Genomic DNA, 26,110 nt, shown 5'->3' with positions numbered 1-26,110 from the left:
AGCAGTCTGGGACAGTGTCCTGCAGTCAGCATCGCAGTGATGCAGTCTGGGACAGTGTCCTGCAGTCAGCATTGAAGTGATGCAGTCTGGGACAGTGTCCTGCAGTCAGCGTTGCAGTGAAGCAGTCTGGGACAGTGTCCTGCAGTCAGCGTTGCAGTGAAGCAGTCTGGGACAGTGTCCTGCAGTCAGCATTGCAGTGATGCAGTCTGGGACAGTGTCCTGCTGTCAGCATTGCAGTGATGCAGTCTGGGACAGTGTCCTGCAGTCAGCATCGCAGTGATGCAGTCTGGGACAGTGTCCTGCAGTCAGCATCGCAGTGATGCAGTCTGGGACAGTGTCCTGCAGTCAGCATTGCAGTGATGCAGTCTGGGACAGTGTCCTGCAGTCAGCATTGCAGTGATGCAGTCTGGGACAGTGTCCTGCAGTCAGCATCGCAGTGATGCAGTCTGGGACAGTGTCCTGCAGTCAGCATCGCAGTGAAGCAGTCTGGGACAGTGTCCTGCAGTCAGCGTTGCAGTGAAGCAGTCTGGGACAGTGTCCTGCAGTCAGCATCGCAGTGATGCAGTCTGGGACAGTGTCCTGCAGTCAGCATTGCAGTGATGCAGTCTGGGACAGTGTCCTGCAGTCAGCATCGCAGTGATGCAGTCTGGGACAGTGTCCTGCAGTCAGCATCGCAGTGATGCAGTCTGGGACAGTGTCCTGCAGTCAGCATTGCAGTGATGCAGTCTGGGACAGTGTCCTGCAGTCAGCATTGCAGTGATGCAGTCTGGGACAGTGTCCTGCTGTCAGCATTGCAGTGATGCAGTCTGGACAGTGTCCTGCAGTCAGCATTGCAGTGATGCAGTCTGGGACAGTGTCCTGCAGTCAGCATCGCAGTGATGCAGTCTGGGACAGTGTCCTGCAGTCAGCATTGCAGTGATGCAGTCTGGGACAGTGTCCTGCAGTCAGCATCGCAGTGATGCAGTCTGGGACAGTGTCCTGCAGTCAGCATCGCAGTGAAGCAGTCTGGGACAGTGTCTTGCAGTCAGCATCGCAGTGAAGCAGTCTGGGACAGTGTCCTGCAGTCAGCATCGCAGTGAAGCAGTCTGGGACAGTGTCCTGCAGTCAGCATCGCAGTGAAGCAGTCTGGGACAGTGTCCTGCAGTCAGCATCGCAGTGAAGCAGTCTGGGATAGTGTTCTGCAGTCAGCATCGCAGTGATGCAGTCTGGGACAGTGTCCTGCAGTCAGTTATTCCGGTAAGAAGGGACAATATCTTGGAAGGGTCTTCAAATGAGGCTTTGCAGATAAAACTTAGGAATAAAACGGGGGCAGTCACATTGCTGGGAGTGTATTTTAGGTCCCCAAAGAGTCTGCGGAAAAGAGGAGCAGATATAGAACAAAGATGAAAGAAAATTACAGCACAGGAACAGGCCCTTCGGCCCTCCAAGCCTGCACCGACCATGCTGCCCGACTGAACTAAAACCCCCGACCCTTCCGGGGACCATATCCCTTTATTCCCATCCTATTCATGTATTTGTCAAGACGCCCCTTAAAAGTCACTACCGTGTCCGCTTCCACTACCTCCCCCGGCAACAAGTTCCAGGCACCCATCACCCTCTGTGTAAAAAAATCTGCCTCGTACATCTCCTTTAAACCTTGCCCCTCGCATCTTAAACCTGTGCCCCCGAGTAATTGACTCTTCCATCCTGGGGAAAAGCTTCTGATTATCCACTCTGTCCATGCCTCTCATAATCTTGTAGACTTCTATCAGGTCAACCCTCAACCTCCGTCGTTCCAGTGAGAACAAACCAAGTTTCTCCAACCTCTCCTCATAGCTAATGCCCTCCATACCAGGCAACGTCCTGGTAAATCTTTTCTGTCCCCTCTCCAAAGCCTCCACATCCTTCTGGTAGTGTGGCGACTATATTGAACACTATATTCCAGCTTAACTAAGGTTCTATAAAGCTGCAACATGACTTGCCAATTTTTAAAATTAATGCCCTGGCTGATGAAGGCAAGCATGCCGTATGCCTTCTTGACTACCTTCTCCACCTGCATTGCCACTTTCAGTGACCTGTGTACGTGTACACCCAGATCCCTTTGCCTATCAATACTCTTAAGGGTTCTGCCATTTACTGTATATTTCCTATCTGTATTAGACCTTCCAAAATGCATTACCTCACATTTGTTCGGATTAAATTCCATCTGCCATCTCTCCGTCCAAGTCTCCAACTGATCTATATCCTGCTGTATCCTCTGATGATCCTCATCGCTATCCGCAAATCCATCAACCTTTGTGTCGTCTGCAAACTTACTAATCAAACCAGTTACATTTTCCTCCAAATCTTTTATATATATTACAAACAGCAAAGGTCCCAGCACTGATCCTGAGGAATGTCACTTGTCACAGCCCTCCATTCAGAAACGCATCCTTCCACTGCTACCCTCTGTCTTCTTTGACTGAGCCAATTTTGTATCCACCTTGCCAGCTCACCTCTGATCCCATGTGACTTCACCTTCTGCACCAGTCTGCCATGAGGGACCTTGTCAAAAGCCTTACTGAAGTCAATTGAGACAACATCCACTGCCCTACCCTCATCAATCATCTTCGTCACTTCCTCGAAAAACTCGATCAAGTTAGTGAGACACGACCCCCCGCTTCACAAAACCATGTTGCCTCTCACTAATACGTCCACTTATTTCTAAGTGGGAGTAAATCCTGTCTCGAAGAATCCTCTCCAATAATTTTCCTACCACTGATGTAAGGCTCACTGGCCTGTAATTACCTGGATTATTCTTGCTACCCTTCTTAAACAAAGGAACAACATTGGCTATTCTCCAATCCTCTGGGACCTCCCCTGTAGCCAGTGAGGATACAAAGATTTCTCTCAAGGCCCCAGCAATTTCCTCCCTTGCCACCCTCAGTATTCTGGGGTATATCCCATCAGGCCCTGGAGACTTGTCTACCTTAATGTTTCTCAAGAACCCCAATACCACCTCCTTTTTGATCTCAATATCTCTTGTTATCCAAGGTTCCCAAAACTTGCCATACTTATCGATACTTATATATAGACAATTCACTGAGGTGTGTAATAATGGGATAATTATATTAGAAGATTTCAATTTCCCACATTAATTTGGCTAGTGATACTGTCAAGGGTTTAGAGGGAGCAGATTTCTTGAAATGTATTGAGGACGGATTTTTACGTCAATATGTAGAAGGTACAACAAGGGACATCGCAGTGCTGGATCTAATTCTGTGAAACAAAGCCAAATAGATGTTTGAGGATGCATTGGGAGAGCATTTTAGTGATAGTGACCACAACACATTATGGTTTAAGTTTGTTATTGAAAATGAAAAAGATGATCTGTTAGAATGGTCTTGGATTGGGGGAAGGCAGATTTTATTAAAATAAGGCAGTATCTGGCCAAAATAGACTGGGAACAGCTTCTTGTAGGAAAGTCTACAGCGGAAAAGTGGGGTGCATTCAAAAAGGAAATGGGGAAAGTACAGGTCCAACATGTTCCCAATAGAGTGAACTGTTGGAGTAACAAGGTCAGAGAACTCTGGATGTCTCGGAATATTCAGGACTGGATAAAGAAGAAAAGAGAGACTTTTAGCAGGTATAAAGGGAGCAAATCAGTGGAGTCCTTAGTGGAGCATAGAAAGTGCAGGATGGATCTAAGAAAGCAGTGAGGAGAGCAAAGAGAGGGGTAGGATTAGGGAGATTCCCAAGATATTCTACAAGTATATTGAGGGGAAGAGGATAAGCAGGGAAAGAGTAGGGCCCATGAGGGACCAAGGGGCCAATCTATGGATGGAGCCAGAGGACATTGGTCGGGTAAAAGCAAATTACTGCGGATGCTGGAATCTGAAACCAAAAGAGAAAATACTGGAAAATCTCAGCAGGTCTGGCAGCATCTGTAAGGAGAGAAAAGAGCTGACGTTTCGAGTCCAGACGACCCTTTGTCACAGCTTTGACAAAGGGCCACCTGGACTCAAAATATCAGCTCTTTTCTCTCCTTACAGATGCTGCCAGACCTGCTGAGATTTTCCAGTATTTTCCCTGACATTGGTTGGGTGTTAAATGAGTACTTCACATTTGTCTTCATTCGTGAAAAGAGGATGTCAGGACAGAATTTGGGGAGACGGACTGTGAAGTCTTGAACAGTTTGACATAGGGACTGTAGAAGTGAACGCATTATTTGGTTTCATAGAACATAGAAAGCCACAGCACAAACAGGCCCTTCGGCCCACAAGTTGCGCTGATCATATCCCTACCTCTAGGCCTATCTATAGCCCTCAATCCCATTAAATCCCATGTACTCATCCAGAAGTCTCTTAAAAGACCCCAACGAGTTTGCCTCCACCACCACCGACGTCAGCCGATTCCACTCACCCACCACCCTCTGAGTGAAAAACTTACCCCTGACATCTCCTCTGTACCTACCCCCCAGCACCTTAAACCTGTGTCCTCTCGTAGCAACCATTTCAGCCCTTGGAAATAGCCTCTGAGAGTCTACCCTATCCAGACCTCTCAACATCTTGTAAACCTCTATCAGGTCACCTCTCATCCTTCGTCTCTCCAGGGAGAAGAGACCAAGCTCCCTCAACCTATCCTCATAAGGCATGCCCCCCAATCCAGGCAACATCCTTGTAAATCTCCTCTGCACCCTTTCAATGGCTTCAACATCTTTCCTGTAATGAGGTGACCAGAACTGCGCGCAGTACTCCAAGTGGGGTCTAACCAGGGTCCTATAAAGCTGCAGCATTATCTCCCGACTCCTAAACTCAATCCCTCGATTAATGAAGGCCAGTACGCCGTATGCCCTCTTGACCGCATCCTCCACCTGCGAGGCCGATTTAAGAGTCCTATGGACCCGGACCCCAAGGTCCTTCTGATCCTCTACACTGCTAAGAATGGTACCCTTCATATTATACTGCTGCTTCATCCCATTGGATCTGCCAAAATGGATCACTACACACTTATCCGGGTTGAAGTCCATCTGCCACTTCTCCGCCCAGTCTTGCATTCTATCTATGTCTCGCTGCAACTTCTGACATCCCTCCAAACTATCCACAACACCACCTACCTTGGTGTCGTCAGCAAACTTACCAACCCATCCCTCCACTTCCTCATCCAGGTCATTTATGAAAATGACAAACAGCAAGGGTCCCAGAACAGATCCCTGGGGCACTCCACTGGTCACTGACCTCCATGCAGAGAAAGACCCCTCCACAGCCACTCTCTGCCTTCTGCAGGCAAGCCAGTTCTGGATCCACAAGGCAACAGCCCCTTGGATCCCATGCCCTCTCACTTTCTCAAGAAGTCTTGCATGGGGGACCTTATCGAACGCCTTACTGAAGTCCATATAGACCACATCCACCGCTCTTCCTTCGTCAATGTGTTTGGTCACATTTTCAAAGAACTCAACCAGGCTCGTAAGGCACGACCTGCCCTTGACAAAGCCGTACTGACTACTTTTGATCATACTAAACTTCTCTAGATGATCATAAATCCTGTCTCTCAGGATCCTCTCCATCAACTTACCAACCACTGAGGTTAGACTCACCGGTCGGTAATTTCCCGGGCTGTCCCTGTTCCCTTTCTTGAATATAGGGACCACATCTGCAATCCTCCAATCCTCCGGAACCTCTCCCGTCTCCATCGACGATGCAAAGATCATCGCCAAAGGCTCCGCAATCTCCTCCCTCGCCTCCCACAGTAACCTGGGGTACATCCCATCCGGTCCCGGCGACTTACCAACCTTGATGCCATTCAATAGTTCCAACACATCCTCTTTCTTTATGTCCACATGCTCGATCCTTTCTGTCCACCGCAAACCAGCAGTACAACCACCCAGATCCCTTTCCACCGTGAATACCGAGGTAAAGTATTCATTAAGCACCTCCGCCATTTCTAACGGTTCCGCACAAACTTTTCCCCCTTCACCTTTTAAGGGTCCTATGCCTTCACATCTCATCCTTTTACTCTTGACATATTTGTAGAAAGCCTTGGGATTCTCCTTAATCTTACCCGCCAAGGTCTTCTCATGACCCCTTCTCGCTCTCCTAATTTCCTTCTTAAGCTCCTTCCTACATCCCGTATACTCCTCTAAATCCTTAACACCTCCTAGCTCTCTGAACCTTCTGTACGCCTCTCTTTTCTTATTCACCAGGTTCATCACAACCTTCGTGCACCACGGTTCCCGTACCCTACCCGTTTCCTTGTGGCTTTGTTAATTTGCACTGCCACTTTGTACATTGTATCTCCAGATCCCCCTCTCTACCTCAACCAAATATTAACTCTTCACACTTAAGTTAGACTGAAATTCACTCACTATTTAGACAGCCTATGATACGTCACGGCCTGTAAGAATTGTGCTGGGAATGATTGTTGTGTTTTGTTTTGGGACAGAAACTGGTTCAGGAGGTGCAGGATTCCATCGCCAAGTCAAACCAACTGGCCGGAGAGATTATTTCAGGGATCAGAATGGTCAGGAGTTTTGCCACTGAGAATGAAGAGTCAGAACTGTTCGAAGAGAAGCTCCAAGCAACTCACCAACTCAAGACCAAACGGGATATTGTTAGAGCGGTGTATCTAGTGTGTCACAGGGTAAGTGACAGGGCAATCCCGCTCGCTGTGTATTTCCCAGCGACTTCACCCAGCAACAATCAGCTCCTAATCTGAGCATTGACCCATGTTGCCTTTATCTCAACACATTAAAATGGTGTATTACTTTAAAACATCAGCATGAAAACTCAGGCACATTGCAGTGAAATGTCTACAGGTGTTCCATAAGACCATAAGACATAGGAGCGGAAGTAAGGCCATTCGGCCCATCGAGTCCACTCCACCATTCAATCATGGTTGATTTCAACTCCATTTACCCGCTCTCTCCCCATAGCCCTTAATTCCTCGAGAAATCAAGAATTTATCAATTTCTGTCTTGAAGACACTTAACGTCTCGGCCTCCACAGCCCTCTGTGGCAATGAATTCCACAGACCTACCACTCTCTGGCTGAAGAAATTTCTCCTCATCTCTGTTCTAAAGTGACTCCCTTTTATTCTAAGGCTGTGCCCCCGCGTCCTAGTCTCCCCTGCTAATGGAAACAACTTCCCTACGTCCATCCTATCTAAGCCGTTCATTATCTTGTAAGTTTCTATTAGATCTCCCCTCAACCTCCTAAACTCCAATGAATACAATCCCACGATCCTCAGACGTTCATCGTATGTCAGGCCTACCATTCCCGGGATCATCCGTGTGAATCTCCGCTGGACCCGCTCCAGTGCCAGTATGTCCTTCCTGAGGTGTGGGGCCCAAAATTGCTCACAGTACTCCAAATGGGGCCTAACCAGTGCTTTATAAAGCCTCAGAAGTACATCCCTGCTTTTGTATTCCAAGCCTTCCGCGTTCACTGTGGCCGGAATATTCCCAAAATTTGTCTGAGTGTCATTTTTGTTGTGAAAATGGGAGTGAATCCGGTCAGCCCTGTCAGTGTAATCTAGACTGGAGTTGTTGGACACTTTGAAAAAAAAGTTTTTTTATGGGACTAATGCAGTTCCTGTGTCGCAGTGTTTGAATTGGCCTCCCTGGGGTTATCTGAGCACTTCAATTAAAGGGGTGCTACATTTAAGCAGCTCCACAGTACTTCCTCAGTCCTGCCAAGAGAATGGCAGCAAGAAAAGCCAGTTCCAAGGTGCACGGTGGGTTCCCTGACATGGATGGTGGATGCTGTGGAGGAGAGGAGGGAAATCATTTACCCGTAGGCAGGCAGGAGATCCTGTGAGTGTCCAGTCCATCAGACTCACCCTTTCCAGACAGCAATGGCAACTCTGCTAGTCAGGATGCATTCAGATTTGCCAGTTCCGTTCCCTCTATGCGATGTTGTCATCTCCGTGCATGTGTTGCCCTCACACTGACGGGACTCAGTAATGATACAGGGAATCCTCTAACTGAACCCCAAGCCCCTCGAGATAGCACCAGGAGAGATGACAGACTCGGAGCATCAGCGCTCTGAAATGAGCCAAGCCACAGGGAGTCTGCGAGCTGCCAGCAGCCAGACATTCACACTGTCTCTGAGGAGTCTCGCAGCCCTTTCCTCACTGCAGGTCTTGATCACCCTCCTACACTGAATGGTCAGTGAGCATTGGTGACTTAACATTAATAGCTCCCTGAGTAGTTCTCCCGAGAGTCCATGGTGCGCAGGAGGGGCACATCCAGAAGGGATATCCAAATGTCCTCTGTAAGTCTGGACCTCCTACAGCTGTGTTGCAATGAGGACACCTCCTACCCACATGTATGTGACCACTGAGGGCTTATTCAGCAGTGACTTGGGTTTCCTGGACGTGTCTGAGGCTCACATTTGGACAGTAAGGTGGGAAATGGGATGGGGAGGGGAATCCAATAGAATCGCTAATGGAGGAGCTGGGAGCCCTGAGGAGAGTTGTTACTGAGGCACCAGGTTTGCCAACCGTCTCTCCAAAAACAGGCTTAGTCCCGGATGGAGCGCTGTGGGCAGCTGGTAGTGCGTCTGTCACTCTCTGTGTACAGGGTGTTGTTCAGTATCTCTGTGCACAGGGTGTTGTTCAAAATCTCCCTTTCTCTGTGTACAGGGTGCTGTTCAGTATCTCTCTCTCTCTCTGTACAGGGTGTTGTTCAGTATCTCTCTCTCTCTCTGTACAGGGTGTTGTTCAGTATCTCTCTCTCTGTGTACAGGGTGTTGTTCAGTATCTCTCTCTCTCTCTGTACAGGGTATTGTTCAGTATCTCTCTGTGTACAGTTTGTTCAGTATCGCTCTCTCTCTCTGTGTACAGGGTGTTGTTCAGTATCTCTCTCTCTCTGTGTACAGGGTGTTGTTCAGTATCTCTCTCTCTCTCTGTGTACAGGGTATTGTTCAGTATCCCTCTCTCCGTGTACAGGGTGTTGTTCAGTATCTCTCTCTCTCTCCGTGTACAGGCTGTTGTTCAGTATCTCTCTCTCTCTCTGTACAGGGTGTTGTTCAGTATCTTTTTCTCTCTGTGTACAGGGTATTGTTCAGTATCTCTCTGTGTACAGTTTGTTCAGTATCTCTCTCTCTCTGTGTACAGTTTGTTCAGTATCTCTCTCTCTCTGTGTACAGTTTGTTCAGTATCTCTCTCTCTCTCTGTGTACAGGGTGTTGTTCAGTATCTCTCTCTCTGTGTACAGTTTGTTCAGTATCTCTCTCTCTCTGTGTACAGGGTGTTGTTCAGTATCTCTCTCTCTCTCTGTGTACAGGGTGTTGTTCAGTATCTCTCTCTCTCTCTGTGTACAGGGTATTGTTCAGTATCCCTCTCTCCGTGTACAGGCTGTTGTTCAGTATCTCTCTCTCTGTGTACAGTTTGTTCAGTATCTCTCTCTCTCTGTGTACAGGTTGTTGTTCAGTATCTTTCTCTCTGTGTACAGTTTATTCAGTATCTCTCTCTCTCTGTGTACAGGGTGTTGTTCAAATCTCTCTCTCTGTACAGGGTGTTGTTCAGTATCTCTCTCTCTCTGTGTACAGGGTGTTGTTCAGTATCTCTCTCTCTCTGTGTACAGGGTGTTGTTCAGTATCTCTCTCTCTCTCTGTGTACAGGGTGTTGTTCAGTATCTCTCTCTCTCTCTGTGTACAGGGTATTGTTCAGTATCCCTCTCTCCGTGTACAGGCTGTTGTTCAGTATCTCTCTCTCTGTGTACAGTTTGTTCAGTATCTCTCTCTCTCTGTGTACAGGTTGTTGTTCAGTATCTTTCTCTCTGTGTACAGTTTATTCAGTATCTCTCTCTCTCTGTGTACAGGGTGTTGTTCAAATCTCTCTCTCTGTACAGGGTGTTGTTCAGTATCTCTCTCTCTCTGTGTACAGGGTGTTGTTCAGTATCTCTCTCTCTCTGTGTACAGGGTGTTGTTCAGTATCTCTCTCTCTCTCTGTGTACAGGGTGTTGTTCAGTATCTCTCTCTCTCTCTGTGTACAGGGTGTTGTTCAGTATCTCTCCCTCTGTGTACAGGGTATTGTTCAGTATCCCTCTCTCCGTGTCCAGGCTGTTGTTCAGTATCTTTTTCTCTCTGTGTACAGGGTATTGTTCAGTATCTCTCTCTCTCTGTGTACAGGGTGTTGTTCAGTATCTCTCTCTCTCTCTGTGTACAGGGTGTTGTTCAGTATCTCTCTCTCTGTGTACAGGGTGTTGTTCAGTATCTCTCTCTCTCTCTCTGTGTACAGGTTATTGTTCAGTATCTTTCTCTCTGTGTACAGTTTATTCAGTATCTCTCTCTGTGTACAGGTTGTTGTTCAGTATCTCTCTCTCTGTACAGGTTGTTGTTCAGTATCTCTCTCTCTGTACAGGTTGTTGTTCAGTATCTTTCTCTCTGTGTACAGTTTATTCAATATCTCTCTCTCTCTCTGTGTACAGGGTGTTGTTCAGTATCTCTCTCTCTGTGTACAGGGTGTTGTTCAGTATCTCTCTCTCTGTGTACAGGGTGTTGTTCAGTATCTCTCTCTCTCTGTGTACAGGTTGTTGTTCAGTATCTCTCTCTCTGTACAGGTTGTTCAGTATCTCTCTCTCTCTGTGTACAGGGTGTTGTTCAGTATCTCTCTCTCTCTCTCTGTGTCCAGGGTGTTGTTCAGTGTCACACTCTCTGTGTACAGGGTGTTGTTCAGTATCTCTCTCTCTCTCTGTGTACAGGGTGTTGTTCAGTATCTTTCTCTCTCTGTGTACAGGGTGTTGTTCAGTATCTTTCTCTCTCTGTGTACAGGGTGTTGTTCAGTATCTCTCTCTCTCTGTACGGGTGTTGTTCAGTATCTCTCTCTCTGTGTACAGGGTGTTGTTCAGTATCTTTCTCTCTCTGTGTACAGGGTGTTGTTCAGTATCTCTCTCTCTCTGTACGGGTGTTGTTCAGTATCTCTCTCTCTGTGTCCAGGGTGTTGTTCAGTATCTTTCTCTCTCTGTGTACAGGTTGTTGTTCAGTATCTCTCTCTCTCTGTGTACAGGGTGTTGTTCAGTATCTCTCTCTCTGTGTACAGGGTGTTGTTCAGTATCTCTCTCTCTGTGTACAGGGTGTTGTTCAGTATCTCTCTCTCTCTGTGTACAGGTTGTTGTTCAGTATCTCTCTCTCTGTACAGGTTGTTCAGTATCTCTCTCTCTCTGTGTACAGGGTGTTGGTCAGTATCTCTCTCTCTCTGTACGGGTGTTGTTCAGTATCTCTCTCTCTGTGTACAGGGTGTTGTTCAGTATCTCTCTCTCTCTGTACGGGTGTTGTTCAGTATCTCTCTCTCTGTGTACAGGGTGTTGTTCAGTATCTCTCTCTCTCTGTGTACAGGGTGTTGTTCAGTATCTTTCTCTCTCTGTGTACAGGGTGTTGTTCAGTATCTTTCTCTCTCTGTGTACAGGGTGTTGTTCAGTATCTCTCTCTCTCTGTACGGGTGTTGTTCAGTATCTCTCTCTCTGTGTACAGGGTGTTGTTCAGTATCTTTCTCTCTCTGTGTACAGGGTGTTGTTCAGTATCTCTCTCTCTCTGTACGGGTGTTGTTCAGTATCTCTCTCTCTGTGTACAGGGTGTTGTTCAGTATCTTTCTCTCTCTGTGTACAGGTTGTTGTTCAGTATCTCTCTCTCTGTGTACAGTTGTTCAGTATCTCTCTCTCTGTACAGGTTGTTGTTCAGTATCTCTCTCTCTCTGTGTACAGGGTGTTATTCAGTATCTCTCTGTGTACAGGGTGGTGTTCAATATCTCTCTCTCTATACAGGGTGTTTTTCAGTATCTCTCTCTCTCTCTCTGTGTACAGGGTGTTGTTCAGTATCTCTCTCTCTCTGTGTACAGTTTGTTCAGTATCTCTCTCTGTGTACAGTTTGTTCAGTATCTCTCTCTCTCTCTGTGTACAGGGTGTTGTTCAGTATCTCTCTCTCTGTGTACAGTTTGTTCAGTATCTCTCTCTGTGTACAGGTTGTTGTTCAGTATCTCTCTCTCTGTACAGGTTGTTGTTCAGTATCTCTCTCTCTGTGTACAGGGTGTTGTTCAGTATCTCTCTCTCTCTGTGTACAGGTTGTTGTTCAGTATCTTTCTCTCTGTGTACAGTTTATTCAGTATCTCTCTCTGTGTACAGGTTGTTGTTCAGTATCTCTCTCTCTGTACAGGTTGTTGTTCAGTATCTCTCTCTCTCTGTGTACAGGTTGTTGTTCAGTATCTTTCTCTCTGTGTACAGTTTATTCAGTATCTCTCTCTCTCTCTCTGTGTACAGTTGTTCAGTATCTCTCTCTCTCTGTACAGTTGTTCAGTATCTCTCTCTCTGTACAGGTTGTTGTTCAGTATCTCTCTCTCTCTGTGTACAGGGTGTTGTTCAGTATCTCTCTCTCTGTGTACAGGGTGTTGTTCAGTATCTCTCTGTGTACAGGGTGGTGTTCAATATCTCTCTCTCTATACAGGGTGTTTTTCAGTATCTCTCTCTCTCTGTGTACAGGGTGTTGTTCAGTATCTCTCTCTCTGTGTACAGGGTGTTGTTCAGTATCTCTCTCTCTCTGTACAGGGTGGTGTTCAATATCTCTCTCTCTACAGGGTGTTTTTCAGTATCTCTCTCTCTCTCTCTGTGCACAGGGTGTTGTTCAGTATCTCTCTGTGTGCAGGGTGTTGTTCAGTATCTCTCTCTGTGTACAGGGTGTTGTTCAGTATCTCTCTCTCTCTGTGTACAGGGTGTTGTTCAGTATCTCTCTCTGTGTACAGGGTGTTGTTCAGTATCTCTCTCTCTCTGTGTACAGTTTGTTCAGTATCTCTCTCTGTGTACAGTTTGTTCAGTATCTCTCTCTCTCTCTGTGTACAGGGTGTTGTTCAGTATCTCTCTCTCTGTGTACAGTTTGTTCAGTATCTCTCTCTCTCTCTCTGTGTACAGGTTGTTGTTCAGTATCTTTCTCTCTGTGTACAGTTTATTCAGTATCTCTCTCTGTGTACAGGTTGTTGTTCAGTATCTCTCTCTCTGTACAGGTTGTTGTTCAGTATCTCTCTCTCTGTGTACAGGGTGTTGTTCAGTATCTCTCTCTCTCTGTGTACAGGTTATTGTTCAGTATCTTTCTCTGTGTACAGTTTATTCAGTATCTCTCTCTGTGTACAGGTTGTTGTTCAGTATCTCTCTCTCTGTACAGGTTGTTGTTCAGTATCTCTCTCTCTCTGTGTACAGGTTGTTGTTCCGTATCTTTCTCTCTGTGTACAGTTTATTCAGTATCTCTCTCTCTCTCTCTCTGTGTACAGGCTGTTGTTCAGTATCTCTCTCTCTGTACAGGTTGTTGTTCAGTATCTCTCTCTCTGTGTACAGGTTGTTGTTCAGTATCTTTCTCTCTGTGTACAGTTTATTCAGTATCTCTCTCTCTCTCTCTGTGTACAGGGTGTTGTTCAGTATCTCTCTCTCTCTGTGTACAGGGTGTTGTTCAGTATCTCTCTCTCTGTGTACAGGGTGTTGTTCAGTATCTCTCTCTCTCTGTGTACAGGTTGTTGTTCAGTATCTCTCTGTACAGGTTGTTCAGTATCTCTCTCTCTGTGTGTACAGGGTGTTGTTCAGTATCTCTCTCTCTCTCTCTCTCTGTGTCCAGGGTGTTGTTCAGTATCACACTCTCTGTGTACAGGGTGTTGTTCAGTATCTCTCTCTCTCTCTGTGTACAGGGTGTTGTTCAGTATCTCTCTCTCTGTGTACAGTTTGTTCAGTATCTCTCTCTCTCTCTCTCTGTGTACAGGGTGTTGTTCAGTATCTCTCTCTCTGTGTACAGGGTGGTGTTCAATATCTCTCTCTCTATACAGGGTGTTTTTCAGTATCTCTCTCTCTCTCTCTCTGTGTACAGGGTGTTGTTCAGTATCTCTCTGTGTGCAGGGTGTTGTTCAGTATCTCTCTCTCTGTGTGCAGGGTGTTGTTCAGTATCTCTCTCTCTGTGTACAGGGTGTTGTTCAGTATCTCTCTGTGTACAGGGTGTTGTTCAGTATCTCTCTCTCTGTGTACAGGGTGTTGTTCAGTATCTCTCTCTCTCTCTCTGTGTACAGGGTGTTGTTCAGTATCTTTCTCTCTCTCTGTGTACAGGGTGTTGTTCAGTATCTCTCTCTCTGTGTACAGTTTGTTCAGTATCTCTCTCTCTCTCTCTCTGTGTACAGGGTGTTGTTCAGTATCTCTCTCTCTGTGTACAGGGTGGTGTTCAATATCTCTCTCTCTATACAGGGTGTTTTTCAGTATCTCTCTCTCTCTCTCTCTCTGTGTACAGGGTGTTGTTCAGTATCTCTCTGTGTGCAGGGTGTTGTTCAGTATCTCTCTCTCTGTGTACAGGGTGTTGTTCAGTATCTCTCTCTCTGTGTACAGGGTGTTGTTCAGTATCTCTCTGTGTACAGGGTGTTGTTCAGTATCTCTCTCTCTGTGTACAGGGTGTTGTTCAGTATCTCTCTCTCTCTGTGTACACGGTGTTGTTCAGTATCTCTCTCTCTGTGTACAGGGTGTTGTTCAGTATCTCTCTCTCTGTGTACAGGGTGTTGTTCAGTATCTCTCTCTCTCTGTGTACAGGTTGTTGTTCAGTATCTCTCTCTCTGTACAGGTTGTTCAGTATCTCTCTCTCTCTGTGTACAGGGTGTTGTTCAGTATCTCTCTCTCTCTCTCTGTGTCCAGGGTGTTGTTCAGTGTCACACTCTCTGTGTACAGGGTGTTGTTCAGTATCTCTCTCTCTCTCTGTGTACAGGGTGTTGTTCAGTATCTTTCTCTCTCTGTGTACAGGGTGTTGTTCAGTATCTTTCTCTCTCTGTGTACAGGGTGTTGTTCAGTATCTCTCTCTCTCTGTACGGGTGTTGTTCAGTATCTCTCTCTCTGTGTACAGGGTGTTGTTCAGTATCTTTCTCTCTCTGTGTACAGGGTGTTGTTCAGTATCTCTCTCTCTCTGTACGGGTGTTGTTCAGTATCTCTCTCTCTGTGTCCAGGGTGTTGTTCAGTATCTTTCTCTCTCTGTGTACAGGTTGTTGTTCAGTATCTCTCTCTCTCTGTGTACAGGGTGTTGTTCAGTATCTCTCTCTCTGTGTACAGGGTGTTGTTCAGTATCTCTCTCTCTGTGTACAGGGTGTTGTTCAGTATCTCTCTCTCTCTGTGTACAGGTTGTTGTTCAGTATCTCTCTCTCTGTACAGGTTGTTCAGTATCTCTCTCTCTCTGTGTACAGGGTGTTGGTCAGTATCTCTCTCTCTCTGTACGGGTGTTGTTCAGTATCTCTCTCTCTGTGTACAGGGTGTTGTTCAGTATCTCTCTCTCTCTGTACGGGTGTTGTTCAGTATCTCTCTCTCTGTGTACAGGGTGTTGTTCAGTATCTCTCTCTCTCTGTGTACAGGGTGTTGTTCAGTATCTTTCTCTCTCTGTGTACAGGGTGTTGTTCAGTATCTTTCTCTCTCTGTGTACAGGGTGTTGTTCAGTATCTCTCTCTCTCTGTACGGGTGTTGTTCAGTATCTCTCTCTCTGTGTACAGGGTGTTGTTCAGTATCTTTCTCTCTCTGTGTACAGGGTGTTGTTCAGTATCTCTCTCTCTCTGTACGGGTGTTGTTCAGTATCTCTCTCTCTGTGTACAGGGTGTTGTTCAGTATCTTTCTCTCTCTGTGTACAGGTTGTTGTTCAGTATCTCTCTCTCTGTGTACAGTTGTTCAGTATCTCTCTCTCTGTACAGGTTGTTGTTCAGTATCTCTCTCTCTCTGTGTACAGGGTGTTATTCAGTATCTCTCTGTGTACAGGGTGGTGTTCAATATCTCTCTCTCTATACAGGGTGTTTTTCAGTATCTCTCTCTCTCTCTCTGTGTACAGGGTGTTGTTCAGTATCTCTCTCTCTCTGTGTACAGTTTGTTCAGTATCTCTCTCTGTGTACAGTTTGTTCAGTATCTCTCTCTCTCTCTGTGTACAGGGTGTTGTTCAGTATCTCTCTCTCTGTGTACAGTTTGTTCAGTATCTCTCTCTGTGTACAGGTTGTTGTTCAGTATCTCTCTCTCTGTACAGGTTGTTGTTCAGTATCTCTCTCTCTGTGTACAGGGTGTTGTTCAGTATCTCTCTCTCTCTGTGTACAGGTTGTTGTTCAGTATCTTTCTCTCTGTGTACAGTTTATTCAGTATCTCTCTCTGTGTACAGGTTGTTGTTCAGTATCTCTCTCTCTGTACAGGTTGTTGTTCAGTATCTCTCTCTCTCTGTGTACAGGTTGTTGTTCAGTATCTTTCTCTCTGTGTACAGTTTATTCAGTATCTCTCTCTCTCTCTCTGTGTACAGTTGTTCAGTATCTCTCTCTCTCTGTACAGTTGTTCAGTATCTCTCTCTCTGTACAGGTTGTTGTTCAGTATCTCTCTCTCTCTGTGTACAGGGTGTTGTTCAGTATCTCTCTCTCTGTGTACAGGGTGTTGTTCAGTATCTCTCTGTGTACAGGGTGGTGTTCAATATCTCTCTCTCTATACAGGGTGTTTTTCAGTATCTCTCTCTCTCTGTGTACAGGGTGTTGTTCAGTATCTCTCTCTCTGTGTACAGGGTGTTGTTCAGTATCTCTCTCTCTCTGTACAGGGTGGTGTTCAATATCTCTCTCTCTACAGGGTGTTTTTCAGTATCTCTCTCTCTCTCTCTGTGCACAGGGTGTTGTTCAGTATCTCTCTGTGTGCAGGGTGTTGTTCAGTATCTCTCTCTGTGTACAGGGTGTTGTTCAGTATCTCTCTCTCTCTGTGTACAGGGTGTTGTTCAGTATCTCTCTCTGTGTACAGGGTGTTGTTCAGTATCTCTCTCTCTCTGTGTACAGTTTGTTCAGTATCTCTCTCTGTGTACAGTTTGTTCAGTATCTCTCTCTCTCTCTGTGTACAGGGTGTTGTTCAGTATCTCTCTCTCTGTGTACAGTTTGTTCAGTATCTCTCTCTCTCTCTCTGTGTACAGGTTGTTGTTCAGTATCTTTCTCTCTGTGTACAGTTTATTCAGTATCTCTCTCTGTGTACAGGTTGTTGTTCAGTATCTCTCTCTCTGTACAGGTTGTTGTTCAGTATCTCTCTCTCTGTGTACAGGGTGTTGTTCAGTATCTCTCTCTCTCTGTGTACAGGTTATTGTTCAGTATCTTTCTCTCTGTGTACAGTTTATTCAGTATCTCTCTCTGTGTACAGGTTGTTGTTCAGTATCTCTCTCTCTGTACAGGTTGTTGTTCAGTATCTCTCTCTCTCTGTGTACAGGTTGTTGTTCCGTATCTTTCTCTCTGTGTACAGTTTATTCAGTATCTCTCTCTCTCTCTCTCTGTGTACAGGCTGTTGTTCAGTATCTCTCTCTCTGTACAGGTTGTTGTTCAGTATCTCTCTCTCTGTGTACAGGTTGTTGTTCAGTATCTTTCTCTCTGTGTACAGTTTATTCAGTATCTCTCTCTCTCTCTGTGTGTACAGGGTGTTGTTCAGTATCTCTCTCTCTCTGTGTACAGGGTGTTGTTCAGTATCTCTCTCTCTGTGTACAGGGTGTTGTTCAGTATCTCTCTCTCTCTGTGTACAGGTTGTTGTTCAGTATCTCTCTGTACAGGTTGTTCAGTATCTCTCTCTCTGTGTGTACAGGGTGTTGTTCAGTATCTCTCTCTCTCTCTCTCTCTGTGTCCAGGGTGTTGTTCAGTATCACACTCTCTGTGTACAGGGTGTTGTTCAGTATCTCTCTCTCTCTCTGTGTACAGGGTGTTGTTCAGTATCTCTCTCTCTGTGTACAGTTTGTTCAGTATCTCTCTCTCTCTCTCTCTGTGTACAGGGTGTTGTTCAGTATCTCTCTCTCTGTGTACAGGGTGGTGTTCAATATCTCTCTCTCTATACAGGGTGTTTTTCAGTATCTCTCTCTCTCTCTCTCTGTGTACAGGGTGTTGTTCAGTATCTCTCTGTGTGCAGGGTGTTGTTCAGTATCTCTCTCTCTGTGTGCAGGGTGTTGTTCAGTATCTCTCTCTCTGTGTACAGGGTGTTGTTCAGTATCTCTCTGTGTACAGGGTGTTGTTCAGTATCTCTCTCTCTGTGTACAGGGTGTTGTTCAGTATCTCTCTCTCTCTCTCTGTGTACAGGGTGTTGTTCAGTATCTTTCTCTCTCTCTGTGTACAGGGTGTTGTTCAGTATCTCTCTCTCTGTGTACAGTTTGTTCAGTATCTCTCTCTCTCTCTCTCTGTGTACAGGGTGTTGTTCAGTATCTCTCTCTCTGTGTACAGGGTGGTGTTCAATATCTCTCTCTCTATACAGGGTGTTTTTCAGTATCTCTCTCTCTCTCTCTCTGTGTACAGGGTGTTGTTCAGTATCTCTCTGTGTGCAGGGTGTTGTTCAGTATCTCTCTCTCTGTGTACAGGGTGTTGTTCAGTATCTCTCTCTCTGTGTACAGGGTGTTGTTCAGTATCTCTCTGTGTACAGGGTGTTGTTCAGTATCTCTCTCTCTCTGTGTACAGGGTGTTGTTCAGTATCTCTCTCTCTCTGTGTACACGGTGTTGTTCAGTATCTCTCTCTCTGTGTACAGGGTGTTGTTCAGTATCTCTCTCTCTGTGTGCAGGGTGTTGTTCAGTATCTCTCTGTGTACAGGGTGTTGTTCAGTATCTCTCTCTCTGTGTACAGGGTGTTGTTCAGTATCTCTCTCTCTCTGTGTACAGGGTGTTGTTCAGTATCTCTCTCTCTGTGTACAGGGTGGTGTTCAATATCTGATCTGTAATCTTTTAGGGATCCACTGTAACATTACCATTAATAACTGGTCCATCCTGATCCTTTTCTCACTATTTCTCTGCAGCATGTACAGCTTGCGATGCAGTTGATGATGTTGTACTGTGGACAGTACCTGATACACACTGGACAGATGAGCAGTGGGAATCTTGTTGCTTTCATAATATATCAGATGGATTTTGGAATGTACGTGCGGGTAAGTGTAACCCCAGTCCCTCCTTTCTCTCTCGTTGTAATGTTGGTCTCTTGATTGAATTGTTTGTGTCCTGCGTTTGTCTCTCAGGTAGTCCTCCAGACTGCTCGCGCTATCCATTCCCTTCTTAACCTCAGCATGTTGATCATAGAATCCTTACAGTGCAGAAGGAGGCCATTTGGCCCATGAAGTCTGCGTTGACCCTCTGAAGAGCATCCCACCTTGGCCCAACCCCCTTCCTCATCCCTGGAACCCAGCGCATCCACCATAGCTAATCCACCTCACCTACACACTAGAGGAAATTTATTTTGACCAATCCACCTAATCTGCACATCTTTTAACTGTGGGAGGAAACCGAAGCACCTGGAAGAAACCCACGCAGACACAGGGAGAACATGTAAACCCCACACCGACCGTTACCCAAGGCAAGAATTGAACCCAGGTCCCTGGCGCTGTGAGGCAGCAGTGCTAACCACTGTTCCTCTGTCGCCCATGGACTGTGGAACACCAAATTACTCCAGAGCTGATGTTGAAGCCTTCAATACGAGCTGGAAATAAATCCAGTTTTCTCTAATGGCATCTTAGCTTTTTTCCATCCCTGTACATTCCCAATCCCATTACCCTTAACCCCATCCGATCTCTCAGAATCCTACCGAATTCCTGTCTGATATGTCCCTGTGCCTTCTCATCCAATACACGCACATTTCCCTGCTGTTGGCGCTGCACCCATCCAGACAAGTGGGAAATATTCCATCACACTCCTGACTTGTGCCTTGTAGACGATGGGCTGGCTCTGGGGAGTCAGGAGTTGAGTTAATCACTGCAGGATTCCTTGCCTTTGACTTACTCTGGTAGCCACAGTATTTACATGGCTACTTGTATGGTCCAGTTCAGTTTCTGGTCAATGGTAACCCCCAGGATACTGATAGTGGGAAGATTCAAAGATGGGAATGCCATAGCATGTCAAGGGGTGATGGTTAGATCCTCCCTTGTTGGAGATGGTCATTGCCTGGCACTTGTGTGACAGGAATGTTTCTGCTACTTGTGCCAAGTGTTTCTGGAATATTTGGATGTTTGTGTTGTCTGTGTTTCCATGTGTTGTTGGTGTGTGTATTTTTCTGTGTTCCCCTGTGTTGTGGAATGCGTATGCACATGTTTTTGTTCTGGTTTTCCCTGATCATGCTGATTTCTCTCAATTTGAACAGAGTTTGGTTCACATGTACTCTGAGATGATTCATTCAGTGGGAGCAGCAGAGAAAGTCTTTGAATATCTAGACCGGAAATCTTCCCATCTTCCCGCTGATGGGAAGTTGAAAGTTGGGAAAATGAAAGGAGATGTGAAATTCCAGAATGTATCCTTCTGCTACCCAACGAGACCTGATGTGCAGGTCTTAAAGGTAAGCTTATAATTGAATTAAACCCAATATATCCCCAAGATCAGTTATTAATGGTAATATTACAGTGGATCCCTAAAAGATTACAGATCAGATATTGACAGTAATTTTGGAATCTGATGAATCTGCATGTCACTGGCTAGATCAGCATTTATTGCCCATCCCTGGTTGCCATTCAGAAGGTGGTGGTGAGTTGCCTTCTTGACCTTCTGCAGTTTATGTGGTGTAGGCATATCCACGATGCTGTTAGGAAGGGAATTCCAGGATTTTGACCCAGTGACAGTGAAGGAACGGCGATATATTTGCAAGTTAGGATGGTGAGCGATTGACTTGGAGGGGAACCTCCAGGTGGTGGTGTTCCCAGTATATGCTGCTCTTATCCTTCTAGATGGAAGTGGTCGTGGGATTGGAAGGTGCTGCCGAAGGAACTTTGGTGAATTTCTGCAGTGTATCTTGTAGATGGTACTCATGGCTGCTAGTGAGTAACTCACCTCCTGGCCCCCCGCAAAGCCTGTTTGTCAGTGGTGGAGGGATTGAATGTTTGTGGAAGGGGTGCCAATCAAGCGGGCTGTGTTGTCCTGGATGGTGTCGAGCTTCTTGTGTTGTTGGAGTTGCACTCATCCAGGCAAGTGGGGAATATTCCATCACGCTCCTGACTTGTGCCATGTAGGTGGTGGACAGGCTTTGGGAGGGTCAGGGGGTGAGTTACTCGCTGCAGGATTTCTCGCCTTTGATCTGCTCTGGTAGCCACAGTATTTATGACTTGTTCAGTTTCTGGTCAATGATAGCCCCCAGGATGTTAATAAGACCATAAGACATAGGAGCGGAAGTAAGGCCATTCGGCCCATCGAGTCCACTCCACCATTCAATCATGGTTGATTTCAACTCCATTTACCCGCTCTCTCCCCATAGCCCTTAATTCCTCGAGAAATCAAGAATTTATCAATTTCTGTCTTGAAGACGCTCAACGTCTCGGCCTCCACAGCCCTCTGTGGCAATGAATTCCACAGACCCACCACTCTCTGGCTGAAGAAATTTCTCCTCCTCTCTGTTCTAAAGTGACTCCCTTTTATTCTAAGGCTAATGGAAGATTCAGTGACAGTAATACCATTGAGAGTCAAGGGGCAATAATTAGATCCCCTGTTGTTCTAGATCATTTCCAGGCACTTGTGTGACATGTATGTTACTTGTTAGCCCAAGCCTGAATTGCTGCATTTGGACATGGACTACTTCAGGACTATCTGAGGTGTCATGAACAGTACTGGACATTTGTGCTGTCATCAGCAAACATCTCCACGTCTGACCTTATAGAAATATAGAGACATTGAAACTAGGAGCAGAAGTCGGCCTTTCGGCCTTCGGCGCCTGCTCCACCATTCATTGTGCTCATGGATAATCCTCTATCTCAACTCCATACTCCTGTATTCTTCCCATACCCCTTGACACCTTTAGAGTCTAGAAATCTATTTCCTCCTCAAATGTAATCAGTGATTTGACCTCTACAGCCATCTGTGGTAGAGAATTCCACAAGTTCGCCACCTCTGAGAAGAAATTTCTGCTAATCTGTGATAAATGGCCTCCCCCGTATACTGTGACCCTTTGTTCTAGACCCTCAGCCAGAGGAAACAACATCCCTGCACCCAGTCTGTCCAGTCCGATCAGAATTTTATATGTTTCAATGTGATCCCCTCTCATTCTTCTGAGCTCCAGTGAATATCGGCCAAATTGATTCAATCTTTCCTCCTACAACAATCCTGTATCCCTGGAATCACTCTGGTGACCCTTCACTGCACTCCCTCAACGGAAAATATATCCTTTCTTAAATGAGACCAAAACTGCAAACAATACTCCAGATGTGGCCTCACCAAGGCTCTGTACAGCTCCAGTAATGATGTGGAGATGCCGGCGTTGGACTGGGGTAAACACAGTAAGAAGTTTAACACCAGGTTAAAGTCCAACAGGTTTATTTGGTAGCAAAAGCCACACAGCTCCAGTAAGACATCCTTGTTCCTATATTCAAGTCCTCTTACAGCGAAGGTCAACATACCGTTTGCCTTGCTAACTGCTTGTTGTGCCTGCATGCCTGCTTTCAATAACTGGTGTACTGGGACACCAAGGTCCCTTTGTACATCAAAATTTCCCAATCCCATTTAAATTATTCTCTGCTATTCTCTTTTTCCTTCCAAAATGGAGAACTCCACATTTATCCTGTTACCTTGCATCTGTCATCAATATTTGACACCAAAACATTGAATGTATTCAACAGGCGGCTAGATATAGCACTTGGGACGAATGGGATCAAAGTTTATGGGAAAAAAGCGGCATTAGGCTATTGGGTTGGATGATCAGTCATGATTGCAATGAATGGCGAGGAGGCTCGAAGGGCCAATTGGCCTCCTGCTCCTATCTTCAATGTTTCTATGTTTCTATGTTTCTGTCATGTATTTGTCCACTAACTCAACTTGTCTAAATCACCTTGAAGCCTTTTAACACCCTCCTCACCACTCACATTTCCACCAAGTTGTATGTTGTCAGAAATGTGGAAATCTTACATTTGATTCCCCCATTCGAATCACTGGTGTATATTGTGAATAGCTGGGGCCCAATCACTAATCCCTGTGGGACCCCACTAGTCACTGCCTGCCGCTTCGAAAAAGACACATTTATTCCTATGATGACCCATCCTCCTGTGATCGAAGAAAGGTCATTGATAAAGATGGTTGGGCCCAGAACATTGTCCCAAGGAACTACTGTCCTGGAGCTGGGATTATTGACCTCCAACCACCACAAACCATCTTTCTATGTGTCAAGTATGACTCCAACCAGTGGGGCATTTTCCGTTTCAATTGATTCCAGTTTTGCTAGGGCTCCTTGATGCCACACTCAGTCGAATGCAGCCTTGATGTCAAGGGCTGTCACTCTCACCTCACCTCTGGAATTCAGCTCTCTTGTCTGTTTGAACCAAGGCTGGAATGAGGTCAGGAGCTGAGTGACCCCGGTGAAACCCAAATGGGGCATCGCTGAGCAGGTTATTGCTGAGCAGGTGCTGCTTGATAGCACTGTTGATGACCCCTTCCATCACTTTACTGATGATTGAGAGTGGACTGGGGCGGTAATTGGCTGGGCTGGATTTGTCCTGCTTTTTGTGTACAGGAGATACCTCGATTTGATTTATTATTGTCACATGTATTAGTATACCGTGAAAAATATTGCTTCTTGCACGCTATACAGACAAAGCATACCATTCATAGAGAAGGAAAGGAGAGTGTGCAGAATGTAGTGTTACAGTCATAGCTAGGGTTTAGAGAAAGATCAACTTAATGTGAGGTAGGTCCATTCAAAAATCTGATGGCAGCAGGGAAGAAACTGTTTTTGAGTCAGTTGGTACTTGTCCTCAGACTTTTGTATCTTTTTCCCGATGGAAGAAGGTGGCAAAGAGTATGTCCGGGGTTGCTTGGGATCCTTGATTATGCTGGCTGCTTTTCCGAGGCAATGGGAAGTGTAGACAGTGTCAATGGATGGGTGGCTGGTTTGAGTGATGGACTGGGCTTCGTTCATGACCCTTTGTAGTTTCTTGCAGTCTTGGACAGAGCAGGAACTATACCAAGCTGTGATACAATCTGGAAGAATGCTTTCTATGGTGCATCTGTAGAAGTTGGTGAGAGTTGTAGTGGACATACCAAATTTCCTTGGTCTCCTGAGAAAGTAGAGGCGTTGGTGGGCTTTCTTAACTATAGCATCGGCATGGAGGGCCGAGGACAGGTGGTTGATGATCTGGATGCCTAAAAACTTGAAGCTCTCGACCGTTTCAACTTCATCCCCATTCCTGGACAATTTTCCACATTGTCAGTAGATGCCAGTGTTGTTACTGTACTGGAAGAGCTTGGCTAGCGTCATGGCATTTCTGGAGCACAAGTCTTCAGTACTATTATTGGAATGTTATCCGGGCCCATTACCTTTGCAGTATCCAGTGTCTCCAACTGTTTCTTGATATCACGTGGAGTGAATCGAATTAGATGGAGACTGGCATCTGCGATGCTGGGGACCATTGGAAGAGGCCGAGATGGATTATCCACATGCCACTTCTGGCTGAAGATTGTGGCAAATGCTTCAGCCTTATCTTTTGTACTGATGTGCTGGGCTCCTCCATCATTGAGGATGGGGATGTTTGTGGAGCCTCCTCCTCCAGTGAATTGTTTAATTGTCCACCGCCACTCATGACTGGATGTGGCAGGACTGCAGAGCTTCGATCTGACCCGTTGGTTGTGGGATCGCATTGCTCTGTCTATCACTTGCTGTTTAAGCTGTTTGGCATGCAAGTAGTCCTGTGTTGTAGCTTCAGGTTGACACCTCATTTTTAGGTACGCTTGGTGCTGCTTCTGGCATGCCCTCCTGCACTCTTCATTGAACAATTCCCTCGGTTTTCCGTGTTTAAGCTGTTGTTGGCCACTTGTCCAAGTCCTCTCCATCCTCCTCCTAGTCTTTTTGTTCCTCACTCACTATCTTAGTCTGAGGAACAAACATTGATCTCCAATCTTTTGTACCAGATTTCAGCCTCCTTCAAGGGATGGATTCACCCCTGAGTGGTGACAAGATGTCTGTCCTTTGCCAGTTACAGACCACGTTTCCTGTCTTGCTTCAAACTGAAGTGCTACTCAAGACTAATTTATTTCTTTTCAGAACGTGTCCTTTGAGCTGAAGTGTGGTGAGATCACAGCCCTGGTCGGCCCCTCTGGTGGGGGGAAGACCACCTGTGTGGCTCTGCTGGAGAGGTTTTATCAACCCCAGTCCGGAGAGATTCTGCTCGACGGAAAACCCATCGAGGAATACGAACACAAATATTATCACAACAAGGTGAGGAACAGAGTGTAATGTACACAGGGACAGAGTGTAATGTACACAGGGACAGAGTGTAATGTACACGGGGACAGAGTGTAACACACACCGGGACGGGGTCTGATATGCACAGGGGGAGTGTGATACGCACTGCGACAGAGTGTGATAGGCACGCACAGGAATAAAGTGCACCGGGTGCAGTATCCCCAGGGACAGAAACAGAGACACACCTCCTTCCATTAAAAGAGTTGTCAGGGAGAAAATCGGACCTCTCGGACAAAGGAGGGGAATTATGCTTAGAACCCAAGGGAATAGGGGAGATCCTAAATGAATACTTCGTATCAGTCTTCACGAAGGAGAGGGACATGTTAACCGGGAGTGTCTCGGAGGGAGGTGTTGACCCGTTAGAGAGAATCTCCATTACAAGGGAGGAAGTGTTAGGTTTTTTAGGGAACATTAAAACTGACAAATCCCCAGGGCCTGATAGCATCTATCCTAGACTGCTCAGGGAGACGAGAGATGAAATTCTGGGCCTCTGACGGAAATCTTTGTTGCTTCTTTGGACACAGGTGAGGTCCCTGAGGATTGGAGGATAGCGAATGTGGTCCCGTTGTTTAAGAAGGGTAGCAGGGATAACCCAGGATATTATAGGCCGGTGAGCTTGACGTCCGTGGTAGGGAAGTTGTTGGAGAGGATTCTTAGAGACGGGATGTATGTGCATTTAGAACGGAACAATCTCATTAGTGACAGACAGCATGGTTTTGTAAGAGGGAGGTCGTGCCTTAAAAATTTGGTGGAGTTTTTTGAGGAAGTGACAAAAACGGTTGATGAAGGAAGGGCCGTGGATGTCGTCTATATGGATTTCAGTAAGGCATTTGACAAAATCCCTCATGGCATGTTGGTTAAGAAGGTTAAGGCACATGGGATACAAGGAGAAGTGGCTGGATGGGTGGAGAACTGGCTTGGCCATAGGAGAGAGAGGGTAGCGGTCGAAGGGTCTTTTTCCAGCTGGAGGTCTGTGACCAGTGGTGTTCCGCAGGGCTCT

At 46.1% G+C, this 26,110-nt stretch overlaps 1 protein-coding gene across 1 annotated transcript in view; it reads left to right on the top strand.

Moving 5' to 3' along the window:
• Positions 1 to 26,110, top strand: part of LOC144497107 (antigen peptide transporter 2-like) — a 79,131-nt gene that overhangs the window by 27,651 nt on the left and 25,370 nt on the right. Inside the window, exons 5-8 of the mRNA XM_078217887.1 lie at positions 6,400 to 6,597; positions 18,710 to 18,838; positions 20,041 to 20,232; positions 24,910 to 25,083. Coding sequence (XP_078074013.1) covers positions 6,400 to 6,597; positions 18,710 to 18,838; positions 20,041 to 20,232; positions 24,910 to 25,083 — 693 coding nt within the window. The remainder of the gene's footprint in view (positions 1 to 6,399; positions 6,598 to 18,709; positions 18,839 to 20,040; positions 20,233 to 24,909; positions 25,084 to 26,110) is intronic.

This window comes from Mustelus asterias, chromosome 8, assembly GCF_964213995.1.
Source record: "Mustelus asterias chromosome 8, sMusAst1.hap1.1, whole genome shotgun sequence".
NCBI lineage: Eukaryota > Metazoa > Chordata > Chondrichthyes > Carcharhiniformes > Triakidae > Mustelus > Mustelus asterias.
This window is presented reverse-complemented; position numbering and strand designations above follow the sequence as displayed.